At 31.8% G+C, this 27,821-nt stretch overlaps 15 protein-coding genes across 15 annotated transcripts; 7 read left to right on the top strand and 8 right to left on the bottom strand. All coding sequences in view use genetic code 12, as the record gives it.

Annotated features, from left to right (window-relative positions):
* The first annotated feature begins 302 nt into the window (after positions 1 to 302).
* On the top strand, positions 303 to 1,277 carry HPT1 (hypoxanthine phosphoribosyltransferase). Its single transcript, XM_064885026.1, has one exon. The coding sequence runs from the start codon at positions 513 to 515 to the stop codon at positions 1,170 to 1,172; it is 660 nt and encodes a 219-aa protein (XP_064736445.1). The 5' UTR covers positions 303 to 512; the 3' UTR covers positions 1,173 to 1,277.
* RJT21DRAFT_54812 (monocarboxylate transporter) lies at positions 1,278 to 3,228 on the bottom strand. Its single transcript, XM_064885025.1, has one exon. The coding sequence runs from the start codon at positions 2,934 to 2,936 to the stop codon at positions 1,383 to 1,385; it is 1,554 nt and encodes a 517-aa protein (XP_064736444.1). The 5' UTR covers positions 2,937 to 3,228; the 3' UTR covers positions 1,278 to 1,382.
* A 293-nt stretch (positions 3,229 to 3,521) lies between these two features.
* On the bottom strand, positions 3,522 to 4,985 carry RJT21DRAFT_265 (monocarboxylate transporter; the record flags this gene model as incomplete). Its single annotated transcript, XM_064883956.1, has 1 exon — positions 3,522 to 4,985. One exon carries the CDS (start codon positions 4,983 to 4,985, stop codon positions 3,522 to 3,524), a length of 1,464 nt encoding a protein of 487 aa, XP_064736443.1.
* A 747-nt stretch (positions 4,986 to 5,732) lies between these two features.
* Positions 5,733 to 7,695, bottom strand: RJT21DRAFT_122981 (monocarboxylate transporter). The gene has a single exon (XM_064882569.1). It carries the CDS (start codon positions 7,351 to 7,353, stop codon positions 5,782 to 5,784), a length of 1,572 nt encoding a protein of 523 aa, XP_064736442.1. The 5' UTR covers positions 7,354 to 7,695; the 3' UTR covers positions 5,733 to 5,781.
* Positions 7,696 to 7,851: 156 nt separating this feature from the next.
* Positions 7,852 to 9,083, bottom strand: RJT21DRAFT_122980 (polyubiquitin-binding protein). The gene has a single exon (XM_064882568.1). The coding sequence runs from the start codon at positions 9,024 to 9,026 to the stop codon at positions 7,950 to 7,952; it is 1,077 nt and encodes a 358-aa protein (XP_064736441.1). The 5' UTR covers positions 9,027 to 9,083; the 3' UTR covers positions 7,852 to 7,949.
* On the bottom strand, positions 9,084 to 12,471 carry RJT21DRAFT_122979 (uncharacterized protein). The gene has a single exon (XM_064882566.1). It carries the CDS (start codon positions 12,360 to 12,362, stop codon positions 9,351 to 9,353), a length of 3,012 nt encoding a protein of 1,003 aa, XP_064736440.1. The 5' UTR covers positions 12,363 to 12,471; the 3' UTR covers positions 9,084 to 9,350.
* A 120-nt stretch (positions 12,472 to 12,591) lies between these two features.
* On the top strand, positions 12,592 to 14,014 carry RJT21DRAFT_122978 (uncharacterized protein). The gene has a single exon (XM_064882565.1). It carries the CDS (start codon positions 12,876 to 12,878, stop codon positions 13,731 to 13,733), a length of 858 nt encoding a protein of 285 aa, XP_064736439.1. The 5' UTR covers positions 12,592 to 12,875; the 3' UTR covers positions 13,734 to 14,014.
* Positions 13,854 to 15,015, top strand: RJT21DRAFT_54785 (aminodeoxychorismate lyase). Its single transcript, XM_064885024.1, has one exon. It carries the CDS (start codon positions 13,974 to 13,976, stop codon positions 15,003 to 15,005), a length of 1,032 nt encoding a protein of 343 aa, XP_064736438.1. The 5' UTR covers positions 13,854 to 13,973; the 3' UTR covers positions 15,006 to 15,015.
* Positions 15,016 to 16,205, bottom strand: SER2 (phosphoserine phosphatase). The gene has a single exon (XM_064885023.1). It carries the CDS (start codon positions 15,935 to 15,937, stop codon positions 15,026 to 15,028), a length of 912 nt encoding a protein of 303 aa, XP_064736437.1. The 5' UTR covers positions 15,938 to 16,205; the 3' UTR covers positions 15,016 to 15,025.
* A 362-nt stretch (positions 16,206 to 16,567) lies between these two features.
* RJT21DRAFT_116152 (alkene reductase) lies at positions 16,568 to 17,755 on the top strand (the record flags this gene model as incomplete). Its single annotated transcript, XM_064880402.1, has 1 exon — positions 16,568 to 17,755. The coding sequence occupies one exon, from the start codon at positions 16,568 to 16,570 to the stop codon at positions 17,753 to 17,755; it is 1,188 nt and encodes a 395-aa protein (XP_064736436.1).
* Positions 17,756 to 17,800: 45 nt separating this feature from the next.
* Positions 17,801 to 19,056, bottom strand: PDR17 (Pdr17p). Its single transcript, XM_064885022.1, has one exon. It carries the CDS (start codon positions 18,947 to 18,949, stop codon positions 17,846 to 17,848), a length of 1,104 nt encoding a protein of 367 aa, XP_064736435.1. The 5' UTR covers positions 18,950 to 19,056; the 3' UTR covers positions 17,801 to 17,845.
* Positions 19,057 to 19,101: 45 nt separating this feature from the next.
* RJT21DRAFT_133557 (uncharacterized protein) lies at positions 19,102 to 19,611 on the top strand (the record flags this gene model as incomplete). The annotated part of the gene is made up of 2 exons (XM_064883205.1): positions 19,102 to 19,583; positions 19,609 to 19,611. Exons 1-2 carry the CDS (start codon positions 19,284 to 19,286, stop codon positions 19,609 to 19,611), a joined length of 303 nt encoding a protein of 100 aa, XP_064736434.1. The 5' UTR covers positions 19,102 to 19,283.
* A 40-nt stretch (positions 19,612 to 19,651) lies between these two features.
* RJT21DRAFT_255 (uncharacterized protein) lies at positions 19,652 to 21,058 on the bottom strand (the record flags this gene model as incomplete). Its single annotated transcript, XM_064883909.1, has 1 exon — positions 19,652 to 21,058. The coding sequence occupies one exon, from the start codon at positions 21,056 to 21,058 to the stop codon at positions 19,652 to 19,654; it is 1,407 nt and encodes a 468-aa protein (XP_064736433.1).
* Positions 21,059 to 21,647: 589 nt separating this feature from the next.
* Positions 21,648 to 23,201, top strand: RJT21DRAFT_254 (uncharacterized protein; the record flags this gene model as incomplete). The annotated part of the gene is made up of 1 exon (XM_064883896.1): positions 21,648 to 23,201. One exon carries the CDS (start codon positions 21,648 to 21,650, stop codon positions 23,199 to 23,201), a length of 1,554 nt encoding a protein of 517 aa, XP_064736432.1.
* A 1,314-nt stretch (positions 23,202 to 24,515) lies between these two features.
* On the top strand, positions 24,516 to 27,767 carry RPS24 (40S ribosomal protein eS24; the record flags this gene model as incomplete). Its single annotated transcript, XM_064883889.1, has 2 exons — positions 24,516 to 26,045; positions 27,363 to 27,767. The coding sequence occupies 2 exons, from the start codon at positions 24,516 to 24,518 to the stop codon at positions 27,765 to 27,767; spliced, it is 1,935 nt and encodes a 644-aa protein (XP_064736431.1).
* Positions 27,768 to 27,821: the final 54 nt, after the last annotated feature.

Here is a 27,821-nt window from a genome sequence, read left to right as displayed (position 1 = left end):
TATATGTCGAAATCTCTATATATAAATTTTGTAGGTACTAATTTATTAGTATGTACTACTGCTATTATTAATGCACGTATTCCGACGGAATGAGCCCTGTGAACATTTTTTACACGTTTATTGATTGTATGTACTACACGTAAAGTTTCGACATTTACAATATTTATAAGTTATTGGTTACATAATGATTTGTCCAACGGAACTGGAATAACTTATAGAAGTTCTTCATTGTTCCTTTGGAAGTAAACTTTAAAGGTATCTTACTCTAACTTTATACCACAAATAGATCTCTAGTTAATTCTTAAAAGGGACTTTTTTTTTCTATGTGCTGATGTCATAGTTAGCGAAATGGTTAAATAAAACTTTTTCGGGATTTGATATAAATGTAGTTTAATTACACCCTTCTTTCTTTTATTTCCTTTATATATTTTTATTCCTTTTCTTGGGACGTAAACTCCCCTTCGAAGCCTTATACTAATAGAATAGAATAATATAATATAATATATAACAAAATGACTGGTACAGACGTTGAAGCTTCAAAGATGTATATATCTTATAATAATATTCATCAATTATGTCAAGAAATAGCACCAAAAATTAAAGACTTTAAACCTGATTTAATCATTGCCATTGGTGGTGGTGGTTTTATTCCTGCTAGAATGTTACGTTCATTTTTAAAGGAACCTGGTCAACCAAATGTTAGAATTATGGCTATTATCTTATCTCTTTATGAAGATATTGGAACTATAGGTAATACTGTTGAAGAAGTTGGAACTCAAGTAGTTAGAACTCAATGGATCGATTATAATCAATCTAAAGTTGATTTAGTTGGTAAAAATGTTTTAATTATTGATGAAGTTGATGATACTAGAACTACTTTACACTATGCTGTATCTGAATTGAAAAAAGATGTACAAGAACAAGCAAAGGCTCAAGGTGCTGATCCATCATCTACAAAATTCGGAGTCTTTGTCTTACATGACAAACAAAAGGAAAAGAGAGCTGATTTACCTGCTGAAATTATGAATACTGGTAATTATTTTGCAGCAAGATCAGTTCCTGATGTTTGGATCGCTTATCCATGGGAATCTACTGACATTGTTTATCATACAAAGAAAGCACTTGAACAAGGTAATGATGTATTTTTACCTTCTACTACTGAAGAAGATTAATCAATATATCTTCACAAAATACTTGTATAATACATAATCTTCAATAGATCAGTCACTATGATTAGAATCACAAATATTTATAAACTAAATTAGAATATTAATACTATTAAATATAAATATATAAACTACTTTATCCCTTACAAATAAATCAAACATATAAATAAACAACAACAAAAAAGGTTTGATTGTCTCTCTAAACTTTTTCAATCCTTATATCCAATATTCAGTCTTGATTCTAAGTGAATTTCTTATAACTCTAGATATTTTAGGCCTAAGTCTGAAGTATTCTACATCAGTCAAGCCAGGAGTTTCAATTTCTTTAATTGAAATCATGAAACCTCTCAAGACTGCTAAGACAATAAATAATGCAAAATATGAAGCACCAACAAACACAGCACAATATACATATTGTGTAGGACTAATTATATTTTTCTTTAACGATATACCTATTATAGGTGAAACAATAGCAAATGCTCCTAGACACATTGACAGCATACAAAATGTGACATTAAACTTATTCATTCTGAACCCAGTTACTGTAATTGCAGTACTAGCAATACATACAAAAACAGCACCAGAAAGAATACCATTAAGAATAGCAAGTACAATAGCTGTAGCATAATTTCTTGCTGGGATCCACATGGCCAATATAAGAATTCCACTGGCAAGATACAGAACAGTAGAAATAGTAATAGCACCATATTTATCTGCAAGAACACCGACAATTGGTCTACCTATTATTATTCCAAGGGATACCATAGCTGCAACAATAGATCCTTGATAAGCTGAATAACCTAAAGATATTGTCCAATCAGCAAGACTGTACAAGGTAACAACATAACCAAACATGGATAATCCGAAGAATAAACATAAACCCCAGAAACCAGGAAAGAAGAACACATGACTATCAAAAATGGTAAATTCTATCTTAGCATTTTTATTCTTCTTTTGTCTTAAAAATATAATAGCCATAGTAACAAGAAATAAGGAAATAAATGATTGAACTCTTAATGCCCATCTAATACCATGAGTTTGCAATACCTTTTGCATACCTAGATTAAATAAGATCCCACCAGCACCAGATCCTCCCGCCACTACACCTTGAGAAAATGTAAGCATTCTATCTTTAAGTCTAAAATGATCCTTAGAACCTCTATTTGCGAACCATTGTGGTAAAATTGTGAAAGATGGTAATCCTAAGAAGGCTAATCCAAAAGATTGTAAAACTCCTTGAGTTAAATAAAGTTGCCACAACTTTTGATGAGAATCAAAACTTGTAATAAACAATGCAAGAAATTGACAAATATTCCCTATGATAATACTTCCTTTGGGAGTAATTTTTCCTGTAATATAATTAATGATAGGAGCACAAGAAATACCTAAACCAAAAGTAATACCTCCGATTGCAGCAAAATCTACAGCTGTAGCTCCTTCATAAAGATTGTGCGTACTATAAAATGCAAAATAAACTGCAAATCCAGAATTGTTCCCCCAAGAGCATGCAGAAAGGGTAAATGTACAAGCTAAAATAACCCAGGAATATCCTCCATTAATATCTTTATCAACCTCCTCAACGGGTTGTGGTGGACCCTGTTTGCTAACAATAACGTCCAATTTTTTTTCTTCTTCACTTATATCTTCAAATGAAGGAGCATAACCAACTGATTCAATAACCTCAGGTTGATTTGACTCGCTAGAAGTTTCTGAATTATTCGAATTTTCCAGATTAGATGTTTTCATCTTAAAAGTATTCAACAATGTCATTTTCCTAGTCTTTAATAGTAAATGTATTTGTAGTTATTAAAATTTGAAAATAAGCCCAACTATAATCAGGCTACCGGCCTTTATATACGTATAATCGTATGCTTATTTAGTCATCCATTCGTTATTTGCGAATTATAGGAAGATATTTAGGCTTATTAATAGTTAGAATCACACATTGTGGAGAATTTATTAGCGCAAGGCTGCAAAGGTACGGCAAACATTTTTTTCGTTGGTGATATCTTGTGTTACGGAAATAGTGCAAACTTGCTTACATCCGTCATGGGGTAATTAGTAATTCCCCTATCGGGTCTCTTACCGACCGATTAATTATTTATTTGGTAACTGCATATCATTCTGTATTGTTTACCATCAGTATATGTAGGGTTGGACCGGCCCAGATGTAGTCATCATGACTATACGACTTAAACATTGTCAAATGCTGCAATAATCCTTTTTTGGATCATGCGCTTAGTGTAATATTTTGCCAACAATATCGTAAGCATAATGCACATGTATTGTACAAGCTAAAAAAGTCTATAAATTAAATAATAGTAATAAAATACGTTATTCGTTTCAGAAGGACCACTATAACCATCCAACGCCACGGAATCTAAAACAATTTCTTAAAATATCCGATAATTTGGGAATACTACCAAAATACTGAGTATCTGTCATATCTGGACTTGTTATGTTTCTCATAGAAATGACATATCCACGAAGGAGTATGATAGTCAAGGTGTTCATTAAAAATGATACACCAACAAATATGGCACAAAACTTGTATCCTAATGGACCAGGTGCTCTTTCTCTTAATGCAATACCAATAATTGGTGAAAAACAAGCTGCAATACCTAAACTAACCCACAGCATGTAGAATGTTACATTAAATTTCGCTAATCTAAACCCCAAAACATTTAAGCATACGGTTGCAAATGTTGGGAAAAATGTCCCTGATAATGCACCCATAAATAATCCAAATACTAAAGCGGTTGCATAATTTTTACCAACAATCCACATGGTTAAAACTAATATGGAACATGTCAAATAAACTATCCCCGCAACGGTGAAAGCACCAAATCTATCAGACAACATTCCAATTATTGGCCGTCCAATAATCATTCCTGTTGCAACCACTGCAGCAACTATAGAACCCTGATATGCAGTGTAACCTAAAGCTATTGTCCAATCAGCCAAACTATATAAGGTTACCACATATCCAAGCATAGAAAATGTTACATATGAAACAAGACCCCAAAACCCCGGAAATTTAAGAATTTCCATATTAATTAAGGTAAATGCTATTTTGACACCTGAATGCCTTTCTCTTAATAAGATGATTGAAGTTGTAACTAAAAACAATGAAATAAATGACTGAGTTCTTAATGCCCAAGCGGCACCATGGGATTCAAGAATCTTTTGCATTCCCAAATTAAATAATATCCCTCCAGCACCACTACCAGCAGTTGATATACCTTGTGATAAGGTTAACATTCTATCTTTAATCCTATAGTGGCTCTTATCTCCTGTATTATGAAACCAATGTGGTAATATTGTGAAGGATGGTAATCCAAGTAATGCTAGGCCGAGGGATTGTAACACACCCTGGGTTAAGAACACTTGCCAAAGATGTTTATGGGAATCGAAACTAGTAAGAAACAAAGATAGAAATTGGAAAAGGTTGCCTAACATTAAGATCCATTTCAAGCCTAATTTCCCAGTTATATAATTAATTATCGGAGCAAACGTAATACCAACTCCGAAGATAATACCACCAATTGCTGCAAAATCCAATGTAGTCGATCCTTTGTAAATTTCATTTGAGCTATAATATGCAAAATATATAGCATACCCCGAATTGTTACCCCAAGCTGCCATAGTTAAGATGAAGGTACAACAAAGTATTACCCATGAATAGCCTTTGTTCATGGGAAATTCCTCCACCGATGAATCTTCTTGTAAGTCTATCTCTTCTTCATCTACTTGTTCTTTGGTTATATGACCCAATTCCCTCTCTTCAATCGAAATGTCTACAGAAGGAGTTTGGGACATATTCGGGCTTGGCTTCGGTTTTTCAAGATTTGACGATTCCGAAATATCGGAACTAGTTAAAATCATTTAAGAATACTAACAAATAATTATGTTTGTTAATATCTTGTTATCATAATAAATAAGGGATTACAAAAGAGCCTTGACTTCATAGACAGATGTGGATATACATATATAGATTTTCGTTTACAAGAGAACTGCAAAATTCTTTTAGTTAACAATGACTTTTCGCGAGGAGAAGTGGGGGCATTAGAAATCCACTCTGAAAATTTCTTAAATAAGTATGAAGTTTTGGGATGCCTATAAATAAGCTAAGTTATCATTATGGTAGTTATGCAAACTTCTATTATACCTTATTATTAAGCAAGCATATTCTTAAAGCGGAACTTTCCTAGTTCGGAGTTTGAGAGTACCAATTCAGGTGTCATTTACGCAAATTCTATTAAGGCTCTATAATTGTGTCACGCACCTCAGGACAAGAGGAGCGTTAGGCATCAAGTTAATCAATCTGATTGGGTTGTAATCCATTTAGAGAAGTTAATTTGTAATCAAATAGCTATTTTGTGATTTTTAATGTTGGTTTTATTGAAACTCCGTGGATAATGAAGCGGATAATAAAGCCAAGCTCCGATCGAGTGGAGCATCTAAAAGTTTAAAAACCGTATACGCAGGTGCGCTTGAATCGTAAATAGGTTTTGCAACCGTCATAAATTCCTCTAATGAAACAATTATTAACTACAAATCATATGCCTGATTAACATTAAATAAATATTATGCATCGAATATCTACGTAATCTAACTATATACCTTCTACACCCTTAAATCTAAATGTATTTGTCATGATTCTAGACATTGACGGGCGAATGGCAAAATATTCTTCATCAGTCATCTCGTTAGTAGCAATTTCCCTAACTGAAATTATGAATCCTCGGAGAAGCATGAGTTCGATAAATATTGCCACAAACGAAATTCCAACGAATATTGAACAGTGAACGTATTGAGTTGGGCCAATTTCATCTTTTTTAAGTGCAATACCAATTACCGGGGAAACTATAGCTGCAGCTCCTAAGAATACCCACTCCATATAAAATGTAACGTTGAACTTACTGAATCTGAAATTAACAATGTTTAAAGTAATGGTAGCAATTGTAGGAAAAACTGTACCAGATACTGCTCCAGTTAAAATTCCAAGCGCTATAGCAGTAGCATAATTTCTAGCTGGAATCCACATTGCTAAAGATAATATGGCGCAGATCAAGTACAGATACGCAGCAACCGTCACTGCCCCTAATCTATCAGATAACAATCCAACGATGGGTCTACCAATCATAATACCAAGAGAAATCAAAGCAGCAACTATTGAACCTTGATACTCAGTATATCCCAATGAAAGTGTCCAATCAGCAAGACTATATAAAAGAACAACATACCCGAACATAGCAAATACCAAGTATAATACACCTCCCCAAAACCCTGGGAAGAGAAAAACATCCTTATTAAAGAAAGTGAATGCAATCTTAACATTCGGGTTAAGTCTAATTTTTAAGAAGAAAATTGATAAGGTTACTAAGAATATAGAAATAAATGATTGGGCTCTTAATGCCCATCTCACATCATAATCTTGGAGAATTCTTTGCATTCCCAAATTGAATAGTATACCTCCAGCCCCAGATCCAGCTGATGCAATACCTTGTGATAAAGTTAACATTCTATCACTAATTACATATTTTTCTCCAATGGGTTTGTTTATAAACCATTGTGGAAGAATTGTGAAACAAGGAATCCCCAAAAATGCTAAACCAAATGACTGCAAGAGACCCTGTGTTAAATATAATTGCCAAAGTTGATGATGAGAATCAAAACTGGTTATGAATAATGCTGCAAATTGAACTATATTTCCTATCATCAATGCACCCTTTGATCCGATCTTCCCTGTAATGAAATTAATTAATGGAGCAAATAATAATCCCACACCAAAAGTTATACCACCAATGGCTGCAAAGTCTACCCCTGTAGCTCCTTCATAAAGTGTATGACTACTATAGTATGCGAAATATACAGCAAAGGCCGAATTATTACCCCATGCGCAAAAGTTAATGAAAAATGCACAAGTTAGAACCACCCATGAATATCCCCCATTCATGCGTAACTCCGGTTGGGGAACTTCTTTGTCATCATCTTCTTCTATAACACCAATCAGATCTTCCTCAATATCCGGTTCAGTATTACATGGTATACTTGATTCAGACTGTTTCTTTGTAGGCAAAAGATTCATCTTTGTTTCGACAGGTTGTTTGCTTGATAGAATACCATCGGACTCTTGAAATGAGTTCAGAATACTTCGCTGAATCGATTCACTATCCTTTGACATTGAAGATAGCCAACTCACTTGATTATATATAAGTATTCAGAAACAATAGCAGCTACTCTCTTCTTTTAATTTATACAAAGAAATTTAATGCAAACTTATTATAGTCTAGTCCATCAAAAGTAAATCAAAATACTATGACTTCTATTATAGTTTATCAGCCATTCTTTATAAGGCTTTTACCTCCAAATATTAGTAATTATGAAAATTTATACTAGTACAAAACTAATCAGAGTTATCGGACTTTTCGCTCTGCACTTTTACTATTTATATTTTCTGTATGCAGCTCAACATAATTGCTAGTCATCTCTCTTAGTTTATTTGCGCTTTACAGTGATGTCAAACGGTCGTATGGTTTTTATGTTCTATAAAAGTCGGGAACTCTCGCCACGATTTTTCCGATGCGCCGTGAGCCCCCAAATTTTTATAGCAAGTCTCGGAATTATGGATTTAGCATAAACTACTCAATTAGGATGTAGTCAACTTATAGGGCGATTTGGGGTAAGACAGTCTACTAGTATATTTTGATTACAAATATATATATATCCGTTGGTTTACATTTCATACAAAAGATAAGCTGTATAATAAGGATATTTAGCTTAATCAATCTCTATATAATCTGGACTTCGTGAATGATTCTTTAATGATGGATATGAAGTATTTTTATCCTTTCTCTTCTTACTCTGTCTCAATGATTGACCTGCACCAGTGAATACATTTTCTTCTGAAATATTTGTGTTGCTTTCTTCATCATCAGTAGCTTCAGGAGTGGGTAACACTACAGGGAATCCAAAGAATAATTGATTTTCTGGTAAATTCAATGGTGCTGGAGGAGCATCAGGATTCAAATCATCAATTTTATAATTTGTTTCAATTGCTTTACTAGGAGCTCCTGATAATTTTTGACCACTTCCTCTGAATGAATCAGATCCTGGACGTGAAGCTTCTGCTACTATTTGAGCATAATTAATAGATTTGGCCATAGTTGCGGCACCTATACCTCTATTAACACTAGATGGATCAATAGGTGTACTTGGTTTAACCACAGGTTTATATTCTGGTTCAACATACCCCACTGGTGGAGCAAAATCTGTTTCTAAATCTGTTTCCACCACACATATACCTTTATTATTACTTTCAGGTTTTGCTTCCAAAACCTTAATACCATAAATAGAATCATTATAATTAATTTCAATTACATCATTGACTGTTAAAGTAGAAAACTTTCTTAATACATTTTCTAATACTGCTTTAGGATCAGATATATCTAAAAAGTCAACTGATTGTGGTTCAATCTTAACAAAACTACCTAATGGTAAATCACAATTAGTTATTTTTAATAATTGACCAGGACTAACTTTTAAAGTTGTCATCATCCATTGTGGTATATATACTCTCCCTTCTTCTGCTACAAATTCTAATACTCCACTATGAGTCTTTATATTTTGAGCTTCATTAGATAATTCAAATAACATTGGATATCTAATATGAAGCATAGTTAATTTACTTAATGCTGATGGTGGTAAAAATATTTTACCTCCATAATTAGCATCATCTTTCCTTATATGATCAGGCATCATAGCAACTGGATAACATCGAAAGAAATCTTCAAATTTAGTACTCATAGGAGATGCAAACCCTCCATCAAAAATGGCAGATCCAAATCCCGAAAACATTCTGACTGAATTTCAATATTATTATATAACTAAGACTTGACTACTCTTTTTGTCATATACGCCTTCGAATTGATCCTGTCTTCCGTATTTGTCAAACTTAATTGTACAGATAATTTATGGTGTGCATATAAACAAAAGAGTCGAATGCAAAAAAATTAAAGTAGTGTCTCTCCCTTTCAAAGGTGCCATTTATACTACTACTATATACTATAGGCTATATACTATAGGCTATATACTATAGGCTATATACTGTAGACTATATACTGTAGACTATATACCGTAGACTATATACTATATATTACGAAACTGTATATAGATAATCGTCTATTGTTGAGCGTTCTTTTCTTGAACAATCTTGTAAACGTCTTCTATTAACTTTTGCTTACTTGGTTCAAGTTCACCGAAAAGTGCTTGATATTTAGTAGCATCTGAATGTTGTATAGTCATTAATTGATTATAGAAGACTTCGAAAACATTAACACTATCAATTGGAGTTTCCTTCATAGCTTCTAATTCAGCTTCATCCGCTTCAAATTCATCTTCAAAGAATGCATCACTATATTCTTCTGTTTCTTCTTCTTCATCATCAAAAGTTACGGGTTTAAGACTTTCTTCTCTACTCATAATGTCATTCTTAGCTTTAATTGCTCCTGGTAATGCAGAAATATTACCTAATAAAATATCAGTATTTTCTGAAATTAAATCTTCTGGTAATAAAGAAATATCAGGACTTGCAATAACAGCAAGTGATGCTAAGATTTGAATCTTACATCCATAAACACTTTGAAAATCTTCTGAATGTTCTATCCATAATCTATAAAAATTTGCAATAAATGATTTTTCTTTTAAAAATCTTAATGTAATACCTGCATCAATATATAATGCAGAAAAGAATACTTTTAAAATTGATAAATGATGTAACATATATCCATCAAATGCACCTTCAGCTTCTAATCTTACAAATATTTCAAATAATTCATTAAAGAGATGAGGTAATACTGATATACTCTTTTGTCCTAATGCAAGAATAGATAATTCAATTAATTCAAATGTTCCATGAGCAAAGATAGGATCTACATCATCACTCTTTAAAAGTTTAAAACAAACAGCAAATAATGATTGAACAAAATTACTATCAATAGTAATTTCTGGTTGAGTAAAACCATGATTTATAATACTTTCAAAGAAAACAAGGAAATTATCGAAATATTCAAAGGCATAAGTTTCAAATGAATCAATACAAACTTGATATAAACTCCAAACAATTGGAGAGACTGATTTTGTACAAAATACTAATGATTCCAAGATTTCCATGGCTTCAGTTAAGAAAGAAATCATGGCATTTTCAAGAATGAATTTAATTACATCTTGAACTGCACCTTCCAAAGCTGCACAAACTTGTGGAGATGAATTCATAGATACAATAACAGTTGTGATGGTATTTAAAGTATTAGCTGCTTGATATTCCTTATCTTCATTATAATTACTTGGATCCGAATTTGATTCCAAAATTTCTTGAGCAATTGAAAGGAATTGGGAACTTAAATTAGAAGCTAATTCAACAGCATAAGGTTCTAAATTCTTAGCAAATCTTTCAACAAATTCTTCCATAGCATTAGTAATAGTTTCATTTTCAATTTTTTTAGACATTTCCAATAATTTATTCATTAATGCAGGTGCTTGATCAGCAACAGTATTTGCAACCGAATCTTGTTTAACTAAAGTTGTTAATGCATCTACTGCAGTTAATTGAATTGGTAATTGAGTTTCTGCTTGGAAACAATTAACAACTCCTTCAAAAATTGAATTTAAAATTTGAACATCTTTATAATTATAAAGAAATATGGCAATAGTATCACAAGCTCTTGCAACTAACCATGGAGAACTAGAAATACATTCATTAGATAATTCTGGATAAACAAAAGTAAATAAAACTTGATCAGTTTGACCATTAACTGGTGAACTCTTGGTATTTAATTTAAATGAAATACTTGATAAAATTCTTAATGCCCCTTCTGTTTCCTTTGCAATTTGTAAATCTGATCTATTAGCAGCTCTTCTATTAAAAATATCATTAATAATATTTAAAATTAAATTACCTGATGATTTAAATTTCTTAGAACATAATTTATAAAGATAATTAATAGATGCAACATCAGCAGTTGTAGATTCTCTATTAATATCAAAGAATCTTCTAATATATTCATCAGCATCATCTTCATATAATTCAATGGTTTCATCAGTTGCAATTAAAGTTGGTAAAATAACATGTCTAATGATAGCATCTTGTTTATCACTAATAAGATTCCAACATGGAGTATCAATTAATTGTTCTAAGAAAGAAATTAAATGATATAAAGATGGTTCACTTAACCAAGCCTTTTTAGAAGACCAATCTTCAATAATCTTCCAATAAGATGTTAAAATTTCTGGAACAAAATTTGTTAAAAACATTGAAGCAAATTGATTATCAGTCTTATTTCTTGTGCTAAATCCACCACCATGACGACTTAATAATCTATGTAAATTAGCAAAACACCATTTAACAGATTTAACAGCAGTTTGTTTAGCTCTTTGATCAAGATCATCTTCTTGTAATACATATTGAGGTAAAGGTTTATTAATAATTAAAATATGATAATGACACCATTTACCTAAATTCTTTGGATCTTGAATATAAGTTGGTAAAGTTGAAAAAGTAGTAAATTTGAAAATTTTAAGAATACGATAAATCATATCATCATTGGTAGTAGTATTTGATGGAGTATTAATCATATTTTCAATTAAAAGTTCTAATAATGGGAATATTTCATTTGAAACTTCTTCCAATACTGGATTATTATTTTCTAAACCTGACCATCTATAATTTCTAGTATATTCATATAAACAAATTAAACCAGCCAGTACAGAAGCTGTATCACCTTGTTGAATTAAATTTTTAATAATAGTAGTTAAATCATCCCATTTATCTAAATCTAAAATACTATGTAATGCTGTAGATAATTGAATACTTATAAGTTGATTATTATAAGTCTTTATAATAGTATGAATTAATTTTTGCTTAATACCTGGTTTTTCATTATCAGCAATTGTTCTTGAAGTATCTTTACTATTATCAGGTGCAACCCAATGACTGGCTATTCTATTTTTAAAAAAAATAGATACAGAAATTTGAACTCCAGTTGAAATACCTGGTTCACTTATTAAATCTAATAAATATTCGGTAAATCCTGGTTGTCTCTCATACACGTGAAGCTCTATTTCACTTTGTTTTCTAACATTATTATCGGCATCTAAAGTGCCCTGAACAATTTGAATTAATGACTCCTTGTTCATTACACTACTATTTGTTATATAATTATTCCCCTTTATAACCTCGTAATAGAGAATAACCGTTACTTTACATCTATATCAGCACTAGAAGAGCTGAAAATTTTTATGGTTATATGGGGACTGCATGCAGGAGAAGACCGGCTAGTTACGTACGTATACACTATGGTAGTCGGATCAGATAATTAATTATGATAATACAGTTTAAAAGAGTCAATGAATAATTTTCAATGAGTTGCATCTTACTGTTACTGTTACTGTTACTGTTACTATTACAGTTGTAACTGCATATATTGACAATTCTTTAATTAACCCAATGACATATTAATTATGTATGGGTCGATGAACTTCTCTTACCCTTTTGGGAAGAAGCGCTAATATGCACACCGACTCTTTTTCGAGAGCGATGATGAAGTAAAGAAAAATTTATGAGTATCAGTAGATAGTAGCATGTGGGTAGAAATTAGTAGTTTTACAGTATAACTCAGCATAACATAACATATTATATAATTTTAAAGTATGGGTGTGGCGTCTGAAATAAAGGGCTTCTATGTATTACCATTAGAGTTTCCTGAATCTAAGACATTTCATTATATATATTTTAAGAAGCATGAAACTAAAAGTTCAGAATCTACCAATTCTAATCAGAATACTTCATTATTTGTATATAACTTACCCATAAATACTAGTATAACTTCATTAAAGAAGTTTTTCCAAGATGTGTCTATTGGAGCCACTATCTCATCATTTATACCTAGTAAATTAACAGATTATCCTGAAGATGTATGGCTTGATTTAACATCATTAACATCTGATTTAGAATTAAATAATTCTAATAGTGAAGAATCTGAATCTCAAAAGCTTCCAAAAAATTGTGGTATTATTAAATTTATTGATAAATCTTCATTCCAACTTGCATTTAATTCTCTTAAGAAATTATCAGCCCAATCAAAACCTACAAAGTGGGCTTTTGAAACTATAGATTCCACATATTATTTGAAAAAGTATCAAAATCAAATCCTCAATAGTGAAGAAATATCAACTCAAGTTAGTCAAGCATTAATAGATTTTGATAAAGCTGAACAAGATTCTATTAATCAAATTCATTCTAATTTAGTCGATGAAGATGGTTTTACTATGGTGGTTGGATCTCATAGAAAAACTAAAGCAGGTATATTAGGTAAACAAAGATTAGCAGCCACTGTTGAATTAAATAAGGCTCAAGGAAAACTTAAGAAAAAAGAACGAGAAGATTTTTATAGATTCCAATTAAGAGAACGTAAAAAGGAAGAAATGAATCAATTATTACTTAAATTTAAAGAAGATCAAGAAAAGGTCAGACTTATGAGAGAAAAGAAAAGATTTAGACCTTATTAGATGGTACTAGTATGAGACTGGAGGAGGTGTGGGCAAACTGTGTATATGTAACAATAACCATAATATAGAATATAGAGTCATATAGCATTGATAAGTGTATAGTTAAATTATTATTTACTAAACCGAGCACATCGGAAAATTAATCCGAGACCTCTTTAGATATACGAAACTAATACACATTATCGTTACCAAAGGAAGTAAAACTAAAACTAAAACTAAAACTAAAAGTCATTCGCCACGATGGCAAAGAATTATAAATTTATAATAGAAGGAACTTCTTCTCGAGCTCCTGGAAAATCTCCTAAGAAACCTAAACCTATACCACTAGATAAACATGGTAATCCCAAAAAACCTCCTAAGAAATATGATAGACATGCTCCTAAACCTCCACCTTCGGCAGAAGTTTTAGAAACTGCAGCTATGCTTGATAGATTATATATGAAGCCAACTTTCCCAGAAAAATTACCCCCTGATTTTGAAATACTATCAACTATACGTTATGATCCAAAATTAACTGCTTTACCTCCAGAAACGTTTGAACAAATAGTTCCTGATAACTTTTTCTTAATAAGAGCTCATATTCGTCGATTAATTTTTACATTTCAATATTTCCAGAGATATTCTGGTCTTGAAATAATTGAATTTGACGTTTCACCTGAGTTTCTTTCTGAACAATTGGTTGAAGCAATTAAAAGAGATGGTAAACCAGTATACCTTCCATTAAAGTTAAGACTACTTATGACATTAGATGGTACAGTTAAAGTAGAAGTTCATGAAACTCCTGTACGAGAGAATTTACTTTATGGTTTAATATCTCCAGAATCTCAACTAATTGAAACTAATTCTATAGATACGGCTTTTGATTTACCAACTCTTGATGAGGGAGTCGTATGGGATGTTTACATTGATAAACAATTTACTCCCATGTCACCATTCACATCATTTAAAACAACTCATAGAAATGCATATAATGATGCTAGAGCTCGAACATTACCAGGAAAGAGTTCTCATGAAGAAGTATTAATGCATAATCCTGAAAAATGTGTAATGGAAGGTTCAATTACAAATATTGCCGTTAGAGATGAAAAACATAATATATGGGTAACTCCTAGATTATCTTCAGGATGTTTATGTGGTACTATGAGATCACTTTTATTACGAAAACATTTCTTATATGAACGAGTCATAAAGATAAATGAGGTTAAAGTTGGTGATGATATTCTATTATTTAATGCTATAATGGGTATTGTGAGGGGTAAAATTGTAGGCTAGTATACATATATATAAGAATTCTAATTAATTAATGACTCAATTTCCTTTTCGGTATATCCTACAATGTATAAAACATCTAATAATGATTTAGTATTTAAACAAGAAGGAGCTAATTGTTGAACTTTAGGTTTAGCGTTCCACGCTATACCAAATCCAGCAACTGACATCATTTTAAGATCATTAGCACCATCACCAACTGCCACAGCATCTTTAGGATTAATTTGATGTTTTTCAGCAATTTCCAAGAGTAATTCAGCTTTCTTATCACCATTAACAATGGGTCCAATGGTTGTACCATCCAATTTATTACTTGAATCTACACCCAAAGTATTGGCAAAAGCATAATTAAGACCTAATTCTTGTTTAACAAATTCTGCTAATGGAATAAATCCTCCTGATAAAACACCCATTACGATATTTAATTTAGATAATGCTTTACAAAGTTCCTTAACTCCATTAGTTAATTGAATCTTTAATTTTAATTCATCCCATAAAGTAGTAGCATCAATACCCTTTAATAATAATACTCGTTCAGCTAAGGATTGGTTAAAGTCCAATTCACCATTCATGGCTCTCTCTGTGATTTCTGCCACTTTATCTTCAATATTAGCATAAGCAGCTATTAATTCAATGACTTCTTGATAAATAAGTGTTGAATCCATATCAAAGATGAATAATTTTTTAGATTGTCTCAGAGATTGCTTTTGCAATATTATATCATAATTATGAACTTTTTTAGCTAATTCAGATTTAATTAAACTTTTTAATTGTTCAGCCTTATCAGTTATAAAGTAATAATCTACTGCTCGTGGTGACAATTGTTTAGAAGTAGCATCTTCAACTGCTAAAGTCTTCGTGATGAATGTTTCAATTTCACTAAGATTTAATTCAGTATCATGTGATATGAAGGTAATAATATAAGACTCGGTCATTTTAACTGTTATTCAATCTACTGGTAGACTTCAGCCTCTTCTCCATACTTTTATACATTGGATTTTTCACCCATGACTTTGATGATTCAATGTTTGGTTGAGTCACGACAACGGTTGCGGTTGCGGTTGAAGATGATTTCCTGCATATCAGTCAATCAGTGTCTCCCGTATATTTATATTCTCTCGCTTCATGGCCGAAAATTTAAACATTTAAGCCCGGAGTTATACGTTGATTAGCCTAATATGGAATAATTGTAACCACTATGAACAATTAATAAATTGATATAATTAATTATTATTAATAATGAGTATAATAATCATGAAGGACACGTCTCGGATATAATGTCAGACATCATTAACTCCATTTTATATTCCTTTAGTTACTGCCTTTTGTGGCTTATACTTAAACTCATGTATCAAGTTCGGATTTGTTGCCCGATTAATGAGCCACACCGAAATATAACGAGACTTCTTAGTAATCCAATTTTTCATTATTTATAAAGGGTATTACTATCTTTTAAACAGGTATATAAGTATATGGGTTTAGGTTTGATTTTCAGTATAATTATCATTATAGTCTCTATCTACCTTCTGACTTATAATAATAAAGTAACATCAATTGATAATACAATGACTATTACTAATTTAAAATCTTCAAATTTATTTAAACCACTTCAAGTTGGTAATGTACTTTTGAAAAATAGAGTGGCTCATTTACCAACTACTAGAGCTAGATCTACACCTGAACATGTTCCAACTGATTTACAATTAACTTATTATACTGATAGAGCTGTTTCTCCTGGTACTTTATTAGTTACTGAAGCAACTTTTGTTTCGGAAGGTTTAGGTTTATATGCTAATATTCCTGGAATCTGGAATGAAAAACAAGTTCAAGCTTGGAAAAAAATTACTGATTCTGTTCATGAAGCTGGAAGTTTTATTTCAAATCAATTATGGTCTTTAGGTAGAGTTGGTGATCCTGCTTTATTAAAAGAAAGAGGACTTCCTTTAGTTGGTCCATCTGCTATTTACTATAATGAAAGATCTCAAAAGGCTGCAGAAGATGCTGGAAATCATATTAGAGCTTTAACTGAAGAAGAAATTCATGATATTATCTATAATCAATTTCCAAATGCTGTTAAAAATGCCATTAAAGCTGGTTTTGATATTGTTGAAATCCATTCTGCCAATGGTTATCTCTTGGAACAATTCATTCAACCTTCTTCAAATCAAAGAACTGACAAGTATGGTGGATCAATTGAAAATAGAACTAGAATTGTTTTAGAAATTATTGATAATTTACTTAAAGAAGGTATCGATGCTAAGAAATTAGCCATTAGATTATCTCCTTTCAATACTTTCCAAGGACTTTTATCTGAAAAGGAATCAGTTCATCCAATTGCAAGTTATGCATATTTATTATCTGAATTACAAAGAAGAGCTAATGATGGTAATGAATTGGCTTATATTTCTGTTGTTGAAAATGAACCAACTGGTAAAGCCAATGTTGATTTCTTTACTCAAATTTGGCAAGGTAAGATTTTAAGATCTTTTGCATATTCTAGTAGTACTGATTTTACTAATGTTGTAAAAGATGTTGAAGCAAATGATCGTACTATTATTGGTTTTGGTAAACATTTTATTGCTAATCCTGATTTAGTTGATAGATTACAAAATGGTTATGAATTAACACCTTTTGATGTTTCTACATTTTATTCTTCATCCAACTATGGTTATAACACTTATACAAGTTATAATCATAAATTGGATATTGACGTTGAGGCTGAAAAGACTCATATTGGTAAAGCTTTAGCTTAATAGATGGATATTTTCAAATTTGTAATATATACATTCATAAATAATCTAATTTCTATAATTTTCTATAATTTTCTGTAGTTACTATGACATTTAATTGGTTATAGGAATAGATGATCTTAAGTCGTATTCACTTAATCCAATTTCTCTATTAAACTTTCTAAAATTTTCCAAGTAAATATTATGCTTCTTTTCTGCTATAGCATTTAATTCAGGCCAATAGACATCGTGAATATATTCAAATTCTAAAATTCCATTGAACTCCTTATCCAATTGTTCTTTAGGAACAAAGTTTTCAAATGGTTGATCATAAATAGTTTTCAGTCTAGTATATGGATCTATGAAAGGACCAACCACTTTGAAAAAGGTATAACCAATCCAAGGAATATTAGTAAATAATCCTCTACCTAATCTTTCAGGATAATGATTTTGTAATATGTGTAAAACTTGTTTAGATACTGAAAGAGATGGGAATTTTGATGAAAGATTTAAATGTTCTGGAGCAGCTTTAAAATCTATTAATAATGCAAGGGTATCTTGGCCAGGAGGCATGTATTGAATAACTCTTTCTAACATGAAAACTAAATGTTGAACTTGTTTCATAGAAGGTGCTGTATTCTGATAACCATTTCTTAAGTAAAGACATGGTCTATTATCATTGTCATAACCTACAATGATTTGTTTACCAGTTTCATTTTCATCTTTAACTAAATCTGCAGTTATTAATTTTTCAGCATCTGTATGATTTGGAATATTTACAACTCCAAATGTTCTTCTCCATATTATAGTTTCTTCCATTCTCTTTATAGCTGCATCTAGTTTCCATTTGGTGGCTCGTAAATATCTTAAAAAACATTCTTTTGTTAACCAAGCTAATTCTTCTTCAACCAAGGGATGTGTTTCAGCATTTGGTTGATCATTTACAGGTATATCTTCTCTTTTAGAATATACTTTAAAATGTTCTAATATCTGATCATATTTAGTTTGTTGATCTGGAGTTAAATCAAATTTAGGAGCTTGAGGAGGATTTATTGGATATTCAAATGGAGTATGACACTTTATATATTGAATATCTTTTTTCTTTATGGCTGAAGATCCTAAAGTTTCCGTTGTTGATCTAGAAGATATTGATGCAGTTTCAGATAATGACATAGTTGACTCACTTGAGTCATTGGCTTTTCTTCTAAAAAAGTTCATATTTGCATACCTTGAGTCTATTAATACTTTAATATCTATTAGTGCTAGTTTTACACACTAAAACTTGTCTATATACAAATTTCTATACTTCTAATAATAGTTAAAATAGTTAAGATAGTTAACTATATATAGTAAATTTTTTTTTATTTCGGTGCAGCTCGTATAAACGCGTAATGGAACAGTGCGAGGAGGAACAGGAACATTTTATCAAGAGAAATTGAATTTCTGTTCCGATCCGATAATCAGCTCTCACCAGGCTTAACATACATACACACCACACACCAATTACTCAGTACTCAGTACTCATTATACACATTAGGTTAATATTACTATCATGGATTTCAACATTATCACCAATTCAGAGTCTATATCAAAAGAATCTCCTATTCAATTGAATGATTTAGTTAACTTTATCTCTAGTAAACTAGAGTCTTCATCATCAGGTATTATAGACACTCAAGAATTAAATTCACTAATATTAAAGGAATATCAATCAAAATCTTCAAAATATAAATATTTAGTACAATCTACAAAATTATCAAGTCCAATTGTTGATTCTGATTTAACTATATCATCGAATTTTGGTGCTATTTGGGATTCAAATAAAGATGGATATATAAGTCTTAAAATAGAGGTTCCTCAAGAAGATGATGCCAAAGTGATAAATACAATATTATTAACTATTTATTGGTTATTCACCATTTAGAGTATATCTAATACATTATATAATATTTCCAATTTATCATTAAGAGTTTTCAATCCTTGAGTATTTGTCGATATACTTTGTAAATGGTTATGCAATGAGCATAATATATCTTTAGTTTCATTATCTTCATTAGGATTAAATTTTTTATGAATAGATTTATTCTCCATTTGTAGATTAAGATCTTTAGTGGATTCTATTATGGCTTCACTACCAAGTGGAATATCTAAATCAACTCTCTTTTCATTTAATTCTCTTTGCATTTGATTAATATTGGAGCTAGTAGTCTTTTTAAAGTCTTGTAAATATTTTAAATCCAGTTGATAAGATACATTTAACTCATTATAATGTTTCTCTAATTGTTCCAATTGCTTTATTAGAGCTCCAAGATAAGTTTCTAGGAACTTCTTTCTTCTCAATAATTCATCATAACTTAATACATCCTCCAGTTTCATATCTTTATTCATGGTATTATTTAAAGGTAAAGGTGTAACAACCAATCGAGACAACAATGACTTTGATTCTTGAGAATTTATCCATGTTTTCGATATAATTCTTTGAGCTTCTGAAATTCGTTTAGATATCTTTCCATTATTTTTCACATCTCCGTATCTCTCTAGAGTTCTACTTAATGCAATATTCAATACCTTTTCAAATGATGATAGAGATTTTCCATTCAATGGTTCCCAGAATTGATCAATTATTCTCGCAGGTATCTTTCTCTTTGTAGTTTCTGTAGTTAAATCTACCATAGGATCTATTATTTTAAAATCATCTATGTCATCTATTTGTCTTTTCCTGGGTCGTATGGGTACTGGTACTGGTTCTGATTCTACCGTTTCAGATTCTCTGGGTTCTATTACTGGAACTGACTTTTCCGATAAGGGCTCTGGTGATGTAGTGTTTCTGGCTTCAGATGTCTGAGTTTCCAAAGGCACAATTGATATTGGTTCTTCTGTTATTGGTTCGTCTGTTATTGGTTCTTCTGTTATTGGTTCTTCTGTTATTGGTTCGTCTGTTATTGGTTCGTCTGTTATTGGTTCGTCTGTTATTGGTTCGTCTGTTATTGCTGATTCACCTTCGAATTGCTCTGATTCAATCTGGTCTGGTAGATCTTGTACTTCTTCCGATATTTGCTCGGGTAAACTTATATCTGGTACACTCTCATTAGTTCCTGTTTGTTCATTTGCTTCCTCAGATGAAGCTTCAGGCTCTGTGGTTATGGCTTCAGACTCATGAGTCGGTTGTTCTTCCACTATGGAGTTAGGTATCTCACTGTCACTTTTTTTGATCTGAGTATACATCTCATCAATTTGTGACTCATTTAATGTATTTGGACTATTCTCAACTTTCACCAGCTGGGTGCTATCCACTTCGACTGGATTAGTTGTATCATTGCTCGACATAATACTTTGTCTAATATTATATACTTTAGTATTGTTACTGATGTTTACCTTCTCCTTTATAGATACCGCGAACAGAAAAATGCGATTGTTAGCGATTCCTCTCATAGTTAACACCATACATATATGATCAGTAAAGATAAACATGTTAACAAACATAACAATTCCTCTATATTAAATATATGCTCAATTATTGCAATTGTTTAGTCACTTACTTTAAATTATAACTTTGGTTGCAGGTTAGGGAGCGTAGTACGTACAGTTAAATAGCTTTCTGATATTTTATGACATTTTCACAAAAGAGCTCCACAAACTTTTCTGCTGCTATATATATTTACAATTAATGTTAATAATACAAAATTTAAATTACTTATTCAAATACTTAGAATCTTCTTCTTTAACCATCATACCAGAAGTTTTCATCTAAACACAATCATATGCTTATTAGTATACTTGACTCTTACTATAATTCCCCATACTTAAATTTTTGCAATTTCCTGCACACAGCTAAGATGCCCTATAAACAATTTTTGAATATTAGTTAGATAGTAAAGATAAAGCATTAGGAAGAAAGAACAGACAAGTATATTAGATGGCACCTACTTCCTGGAGAAGGGGACCAGTATGTGGTGTTGATAATTGTAGATCTCGACTATATAGATATAATGATGGGTTAACTATATGTCAATTTGGTCATGTTATGGAAGGTGGAATTGAGATCAACGATGATCAAGATCAAGCCCAAATCACAACTAGAAGATTAAATTTATTGAATGTTGACGAAAGAGGATCTTTCACTAGTACTTCTATGTCTCAATCCCAGAGTTCACTTTCTAGAACAAAAGATAATCGTTTATATGGTCATGAAGCCAAAGAGTTGCTATATCGATGTTTCCAAGTCTTACTTAAGAAGCAACTAGAAAATATCATGAGATTGTATTTCACGGACTCAATACGAGAAGACTTGGAATTAATTGTCAAGACAAATTGGATAAAAGTTATACTGAAAGAAATTGAACATGAAGGTAATTCAAAGTTTAAAAAGTTATATCATTTGGATTTGATTGCAATAATATATATATCAGTATTACAAATACGATTTCAACCTATTTATACATATGAACTCCTTGATTACATCAAAACAAATCAAATTCCGTATATACGATGTTTGCATCTCATACCGAGTTCATTATTAAGCAAATTGCCTAATGAGCATTTATTAAGATTGCAAGCAACTTCATTACCTCTATCAAATGAGTTCTATTATTGTATTCAAGAAATGATGAAAAGATTATATAATGATGAAAAAGTGATATCGATTCCTGTAAATTATTATTATCCATATGCTTTCAAACTATTGACACAAGAATTATTACTTCCAAATGCTATTGATTTGTTTAATACTTTTGTTACTTTAACAAAGAAATTTTACAATGATGGTCAAATTGCAATTCGATTCAATGAAACAAAGTCGAAACATTTGATTTATTTTCCAGAGGTTATATTATCCAGTATGATAATTTTCATAATTAAATTAAGTATAATTTCAAAGTTTAAATTATTTCCTTATCAAATCAACTTCAAAAATTGGTATAAACACCTTACCAAATACGAAGCTAATAATGAGTTCCTTAATTATTCAGAGTCATCTAATGTAAATGATTTGATTGAATGGTCTGATGATAAGATTGATAAGTATTGTGATTGGGTATATGAGCAATTGATACCTAAGAAAAATAAGACTTATACTACTCATCAAAGTAATACACAAGAGCTAGAGGAAGAGAAAGATTTACCAGAATTGACAACTATGGAGAAAAGGTTATTTCAAATTTTCAATGTTGAGGAGAGTTCCGGAGGATCTGGATCTGAGTCGGAACCACCATCTAGATCTTCTTCGCGATCGCCCGTACCAAGGGAAATACAGAAAGAAGAAACAATCAATATGAATGACGTTTTAATGAGTGCAGCAATAGTTAGTAGTAACGTCAAGGGTAAAAGGAAGAGAACACTGGTTGAGGAAATGAAAGATTTGAATAAAAAATTAGTTAGTAAAATTTCTGTAGTTTTAGGAATTACCCAGTCTACGCTATCGAAGTCTATATTACAAGCGGAAACTGATATAGAGAATGGTTTAATGAGTTAATGAATAATATATATATTAGAAAGAAGTAACAATCACAGTTGAAATGTTGCAAATAGCGTTCAAGCAGTAATACTGCGTTGGAATTTGCAACAATTATTTGTAATTCATATAATTCCTTAGTGTAGATTAACAAATAGTAAATAAATGGGATTAGGAACTTTGTGGCGACATCTGCGTTTATTCCCGTATGCACAGTGAATGGGAAGTATGGGTTTTAAGCGAGTTTTATGTCAGTTGAATTATGAGTGAACTAGATCGGTGATAGGAGAGATTCATTTAAGGATGTACATTAGTTCAGTCACTTTTGCCCGAAGTTTGTCCGTTTAATTGAAATTTCTATATCCGTTTTACAAATTGAATATCAGTTTAAAAGCAGGAGTAGATCTTTTTTGACCGATTGGAGAAGGGGGGAATGAAGCTCCATCTAGCAATCAGAAAGAGTCGAGAAAAGACAAAGAAGTTAAAATTCATTATGTGAAATATATCTCCGTTACATAGCGCAAATAACTACTCTAAAGATATCAGAACGGTCATGTACAAATAGTTAAAACAGTCGGATTGAGTTATTTTGACTCTAACAAAATAGGAAAAAATAGGCATGGAATTGTTCTACTTTCTCCTATTTTTGATTAAAGTTGTGTAGGCTCAAGGACTTAAGGACATGGCAGCCCCTTAGCAAACACACAAAATTAATTGTGAGAGGAAAAAAAAGGTTAGCGGCGGTGAACTTAGTATGAAACCAGTTTAAAGTGTGTTAATCACCGAATTGACCCCGGGTTTGCATATAAGCGCTTATAGCACAATGGATTGCGTTTTAAAAAATATTGCGTTGTGCTGTAAAAAGGGAATGCTCATGTTCCATTTAAAATTCAAAATAAATATTATGCACTACTAGTGATTTTGCGGAAAGTGCTTAAGGCCCACCTATTTAATTTATTTAATAGTCCGAGATATTTCTATCTGTACCACGACAACGTCAATTCCCAATAATTTTACTATGGGCCAATTCAAATAATTAAATCTACCCCACAATATTACCCCCACCTATCTATAACTTTTAGTAATAATTTCCCAACGGATTGCTCCTCTTTAACATTTGCCTAGTTAAGGAGTAATGGCACTTAGCTGTACCCGACCAATTCCTCTTAACCGTTAAGTCATGGATTTAAGTTTCGTGTAGGATATTTTTCTTTTCTATAAATATCAACTTGATTGCTACAGATTCATTTTTTATTTACTTATTTAATTATATATCAGCTAGTTCTTCTTTTATAACTAACTAATTAACTATTTGTAAACCATAAATTTTCCATAATGCTTAAGACTGAAACAACAAAAGCCATTGACACTTCAACCCCAGCTGGTCCTGAGGATTCTAAGTCCGCTTTACCATTATTTGTTCCAATTACCTTACCAAATGGAACTACATATCAACAACCAACTGGTTTATTCATTAACAATGAATTTGTCTACCCTCATGCTAAAAAGACTTTTGCTGATATTTCCCCATCAACAGAAGAAGAAATTACCCAAGTTTATGAAGCATTCAAAGAAGATGTTGATACTGCTGTTGAAGCCGCCAACGCTGCTTTCCATTCTTCGTGGTCCACTTCCGATCCAGCTACCAGAATCAAAGTATTATACAAGTTATCTGAATTAGTTGAAGCTCATGCTGAGACTTTAGCTTATATTGAAGCTCTTGACAATGGTAAATCTTTACAATGTTCAAGAGGAGATGTTGCTTTGACTGCTGCTTATTTCAGATCCTGTGCTGGTTGGGCTGATAAGATTAAAGGTTCAGTTATTGAAACTGGTGACACCCACTTTAACTATACTAGAAGAGAACCAATTGGTGTTTGTGGTCAAATCATTCCATGGAATTTCCCACTTTTGATGGCTTCTTGGAAATTAGGTCCAGTTTTAGCTACTGGATGTACCACTGTTTTAAAGACAGCTGAATCAACTCCATTATCTGCTTTATACTTGGCCACTTTAATTAAAGAAGCCGGTGTTCCAGCTGGTGTTGTTAATATTCTTTCTGGATTTGGGCCAACTGCCGGTGCCGCTGTTGCCTCTCATCCAAAGATTAAGAAGGTTGCTTTCACTGGTTCCACCAACATTGGTAGAGTTATTATGAAAGCTGCAGCTGACTCTAACTTGAAGAAGGTCACTTTGGAATTAGGTGGTAAGTCTCCAAATATTGTTTTTGACGATGCTGATGTTGAAAGTACTATTCAACATTTAGTTACTGGTATTTTCTATAACACCGGTGAAGTTTGTTGTGCCGGTTCAAGAGTTTACGTTCAAGAAGGTATCTATGACAGTATTGTTGCTGCATTCAGAAAGGCAGCTGAAGGACTTAAGATTGGTAATCCTTTCGACGAAGAAACCTTCATGGGTGCTCAAGCTTCTAAGCAACAATTGGACAAGATCTTAAAATACATTGAACTTGGAAAGAAAGAAGGTGCTACTGTTATTACTGGAGGTGAAAGATTATCTAAGAAGGGTTACTTTGTCAAGCCAACCATTTTTGGTGATGTCAAAGAAGACCACCAAATTGTTAAGGATGAAATCTTTGGTCCTGTTGTTACCATCACTAAATTCAAGACTGTTGAAGAAGTTATTGCTTTAGCTAACAATTCCGAATATGGTTTAGCTGCTGGTGTTCATACTACTGACTTGAACAAGGCTATAAGTGTATCTAACAAGATTAATTCTGGTACTATCTGGGTTAACACTTATAATGATTTCCATCCAATGGTTCCATTTGGTGGTTACTCACAATCTGGTATTGGTAGAGAAATGGGTGAAGAAGCTTTAGACAATTACACTCAAGTTAAGGCTGTCAGAATTGGTCTTGCAAAACAATATTAATGAGCCACTTATTATTTAAGTTTATGATCTGTATGTTTCCTTAGTTAGTTTCAAGATTAATTGAGTATATAAAAATTGTTTCAATCAGACAACTTATTGTAGAACACCTCTTCGTGCATGTAAGCTGCAAAATAGCACAAGCCTGGTGAGAACAAAAGGGTGTAAAACGCGCCCAGGCTTTGCGGAGAACTTGATGATGTCGAAACAATAGAAAGCCTACTGAGCTCACAACCCTATTTAATAAGCAGAGTATGATTTACCTACAACTTTTGGTGAAAGGGAAATTAATGATCAGTACCATATAGGATAAATTCAAATGATTGGGGTAATAGAGTGGGGGAGATAGTCAGTCATTTATCTATTGATCATATGTAGTATACCAAACATCCAAACCGCAATGCATACATAAATCTATAAATTTGTAAATTGTAAAAGGCTCTGAAGATGTAAATATCTGAATGAATTATGTCACGTGAAGTGTGACTGCTTTTAATTTACACTGTTGAACGAGGGTCGTGTCCCATCTTAGTTTTACACAAAAATCCATACCTCCATATTTAAATTTTCTAAAGCTCACAAGATCCATACACACATACTCAAATCATCAACTAACAAAATTTACCTCCAAGCAGCTTCAAGGAAAGGGAAAAAAATAGTGAAGAAAAAAATTTATTGAAATTTTGAAAATTTACCTACTAGTTACAACTCAATCAATAATAGGAAATATCATCAATATGGTATGTTATAATAGCGAACAGTAGAGTATTAGAGAGTATTATTGTCAATGTTGTATACATGTAAAGAGTCAGATAATGTGAAGTACCAAATCTAGATAGAGTTATCCCATCCATCCATCATATTGAACAAATGAAAAATGTGAAAAGATCAACGAAGATCACCAAAATGTAATAAAGACCATCGTAGACTTTCAAAAATCACCAGACATACATTTCACTGAATGAATGAATTAGGATCACAATTCATAGACTCAGAGTATAGATTATTTACAACTATTTTGAAGAATATGAACCATCAATAGACCAAGCTTAAAATATGAAAATTATTCATGAATTATATCAACCATTATATTAAAGAAAAAACGATACACTGAATAAAATTGAAAAATATAATCCATGAAAATATTGAAATATACTTTGTTTTATATAAAATCATCAAATATACTCATAAATTAAATTTGTGGATGTGAATATCAACACTTAATGAAATACTCTCTAGTAGTGGATAAGAATAATTTGAAGTGAATTTATTACTAACATTTATATTTAGAGTGACGCTGTTACCATTAGAACTAGAAAGGTTATCTCCAACCCATTATTAGCTAGAAGACAATTCGTCATTGACGTCTTACACCCAAACAGAGCTAACGTCTCCAAAGATGAATTAAGAGACAAATTAGCTGAAATTTACAAGGCTGAAAAGGATGCTGTTTCCGTTTTTGGTTTCAGAACCCAATTCGGTGGTGGTAAATCTACCGGTTTCGGTTTAATCTACCAATCCGTTGCCGATGCTAAGAAATTCGAACCAGCTTACAGATTAGTCAGATACGGTTTAGCTACCAAGGTTGAAAAGGCTTCCAGACAACAAAGAAAACAAAAGAAGAACAGAGACAAGAAGATCTTTGGTACTGCTAAAAAGGCTGCTAAGAAGGCTGCTAAGAGAAACGCTGATTAAACAGTTTAACCAACCCCATTTCCATATTTATCCCTTTGGTAGTAGTATTAGGTT

The sequence above is a fragment of the Scheffersomyces amazonensis genome (genome assembly GCF_036850825.1).
Source record: "Scheffersomyces amazonensis strain UFMG-HMD-26.3 chromosome Unknown RJT21scaffold_7, whole genome shotgun sequence".
NCBI lineage: Eukaryota > Fungi > Ascomycota > Pichiomycetes > Serinales > Debaryomycetaceae > Scheffersomyces > Scheffersomyces amazonensis.
Note: the sequence above shows the minus strand (reverse complement) of the source record. Positions and strands in the feature narration are given on the sequence as shown.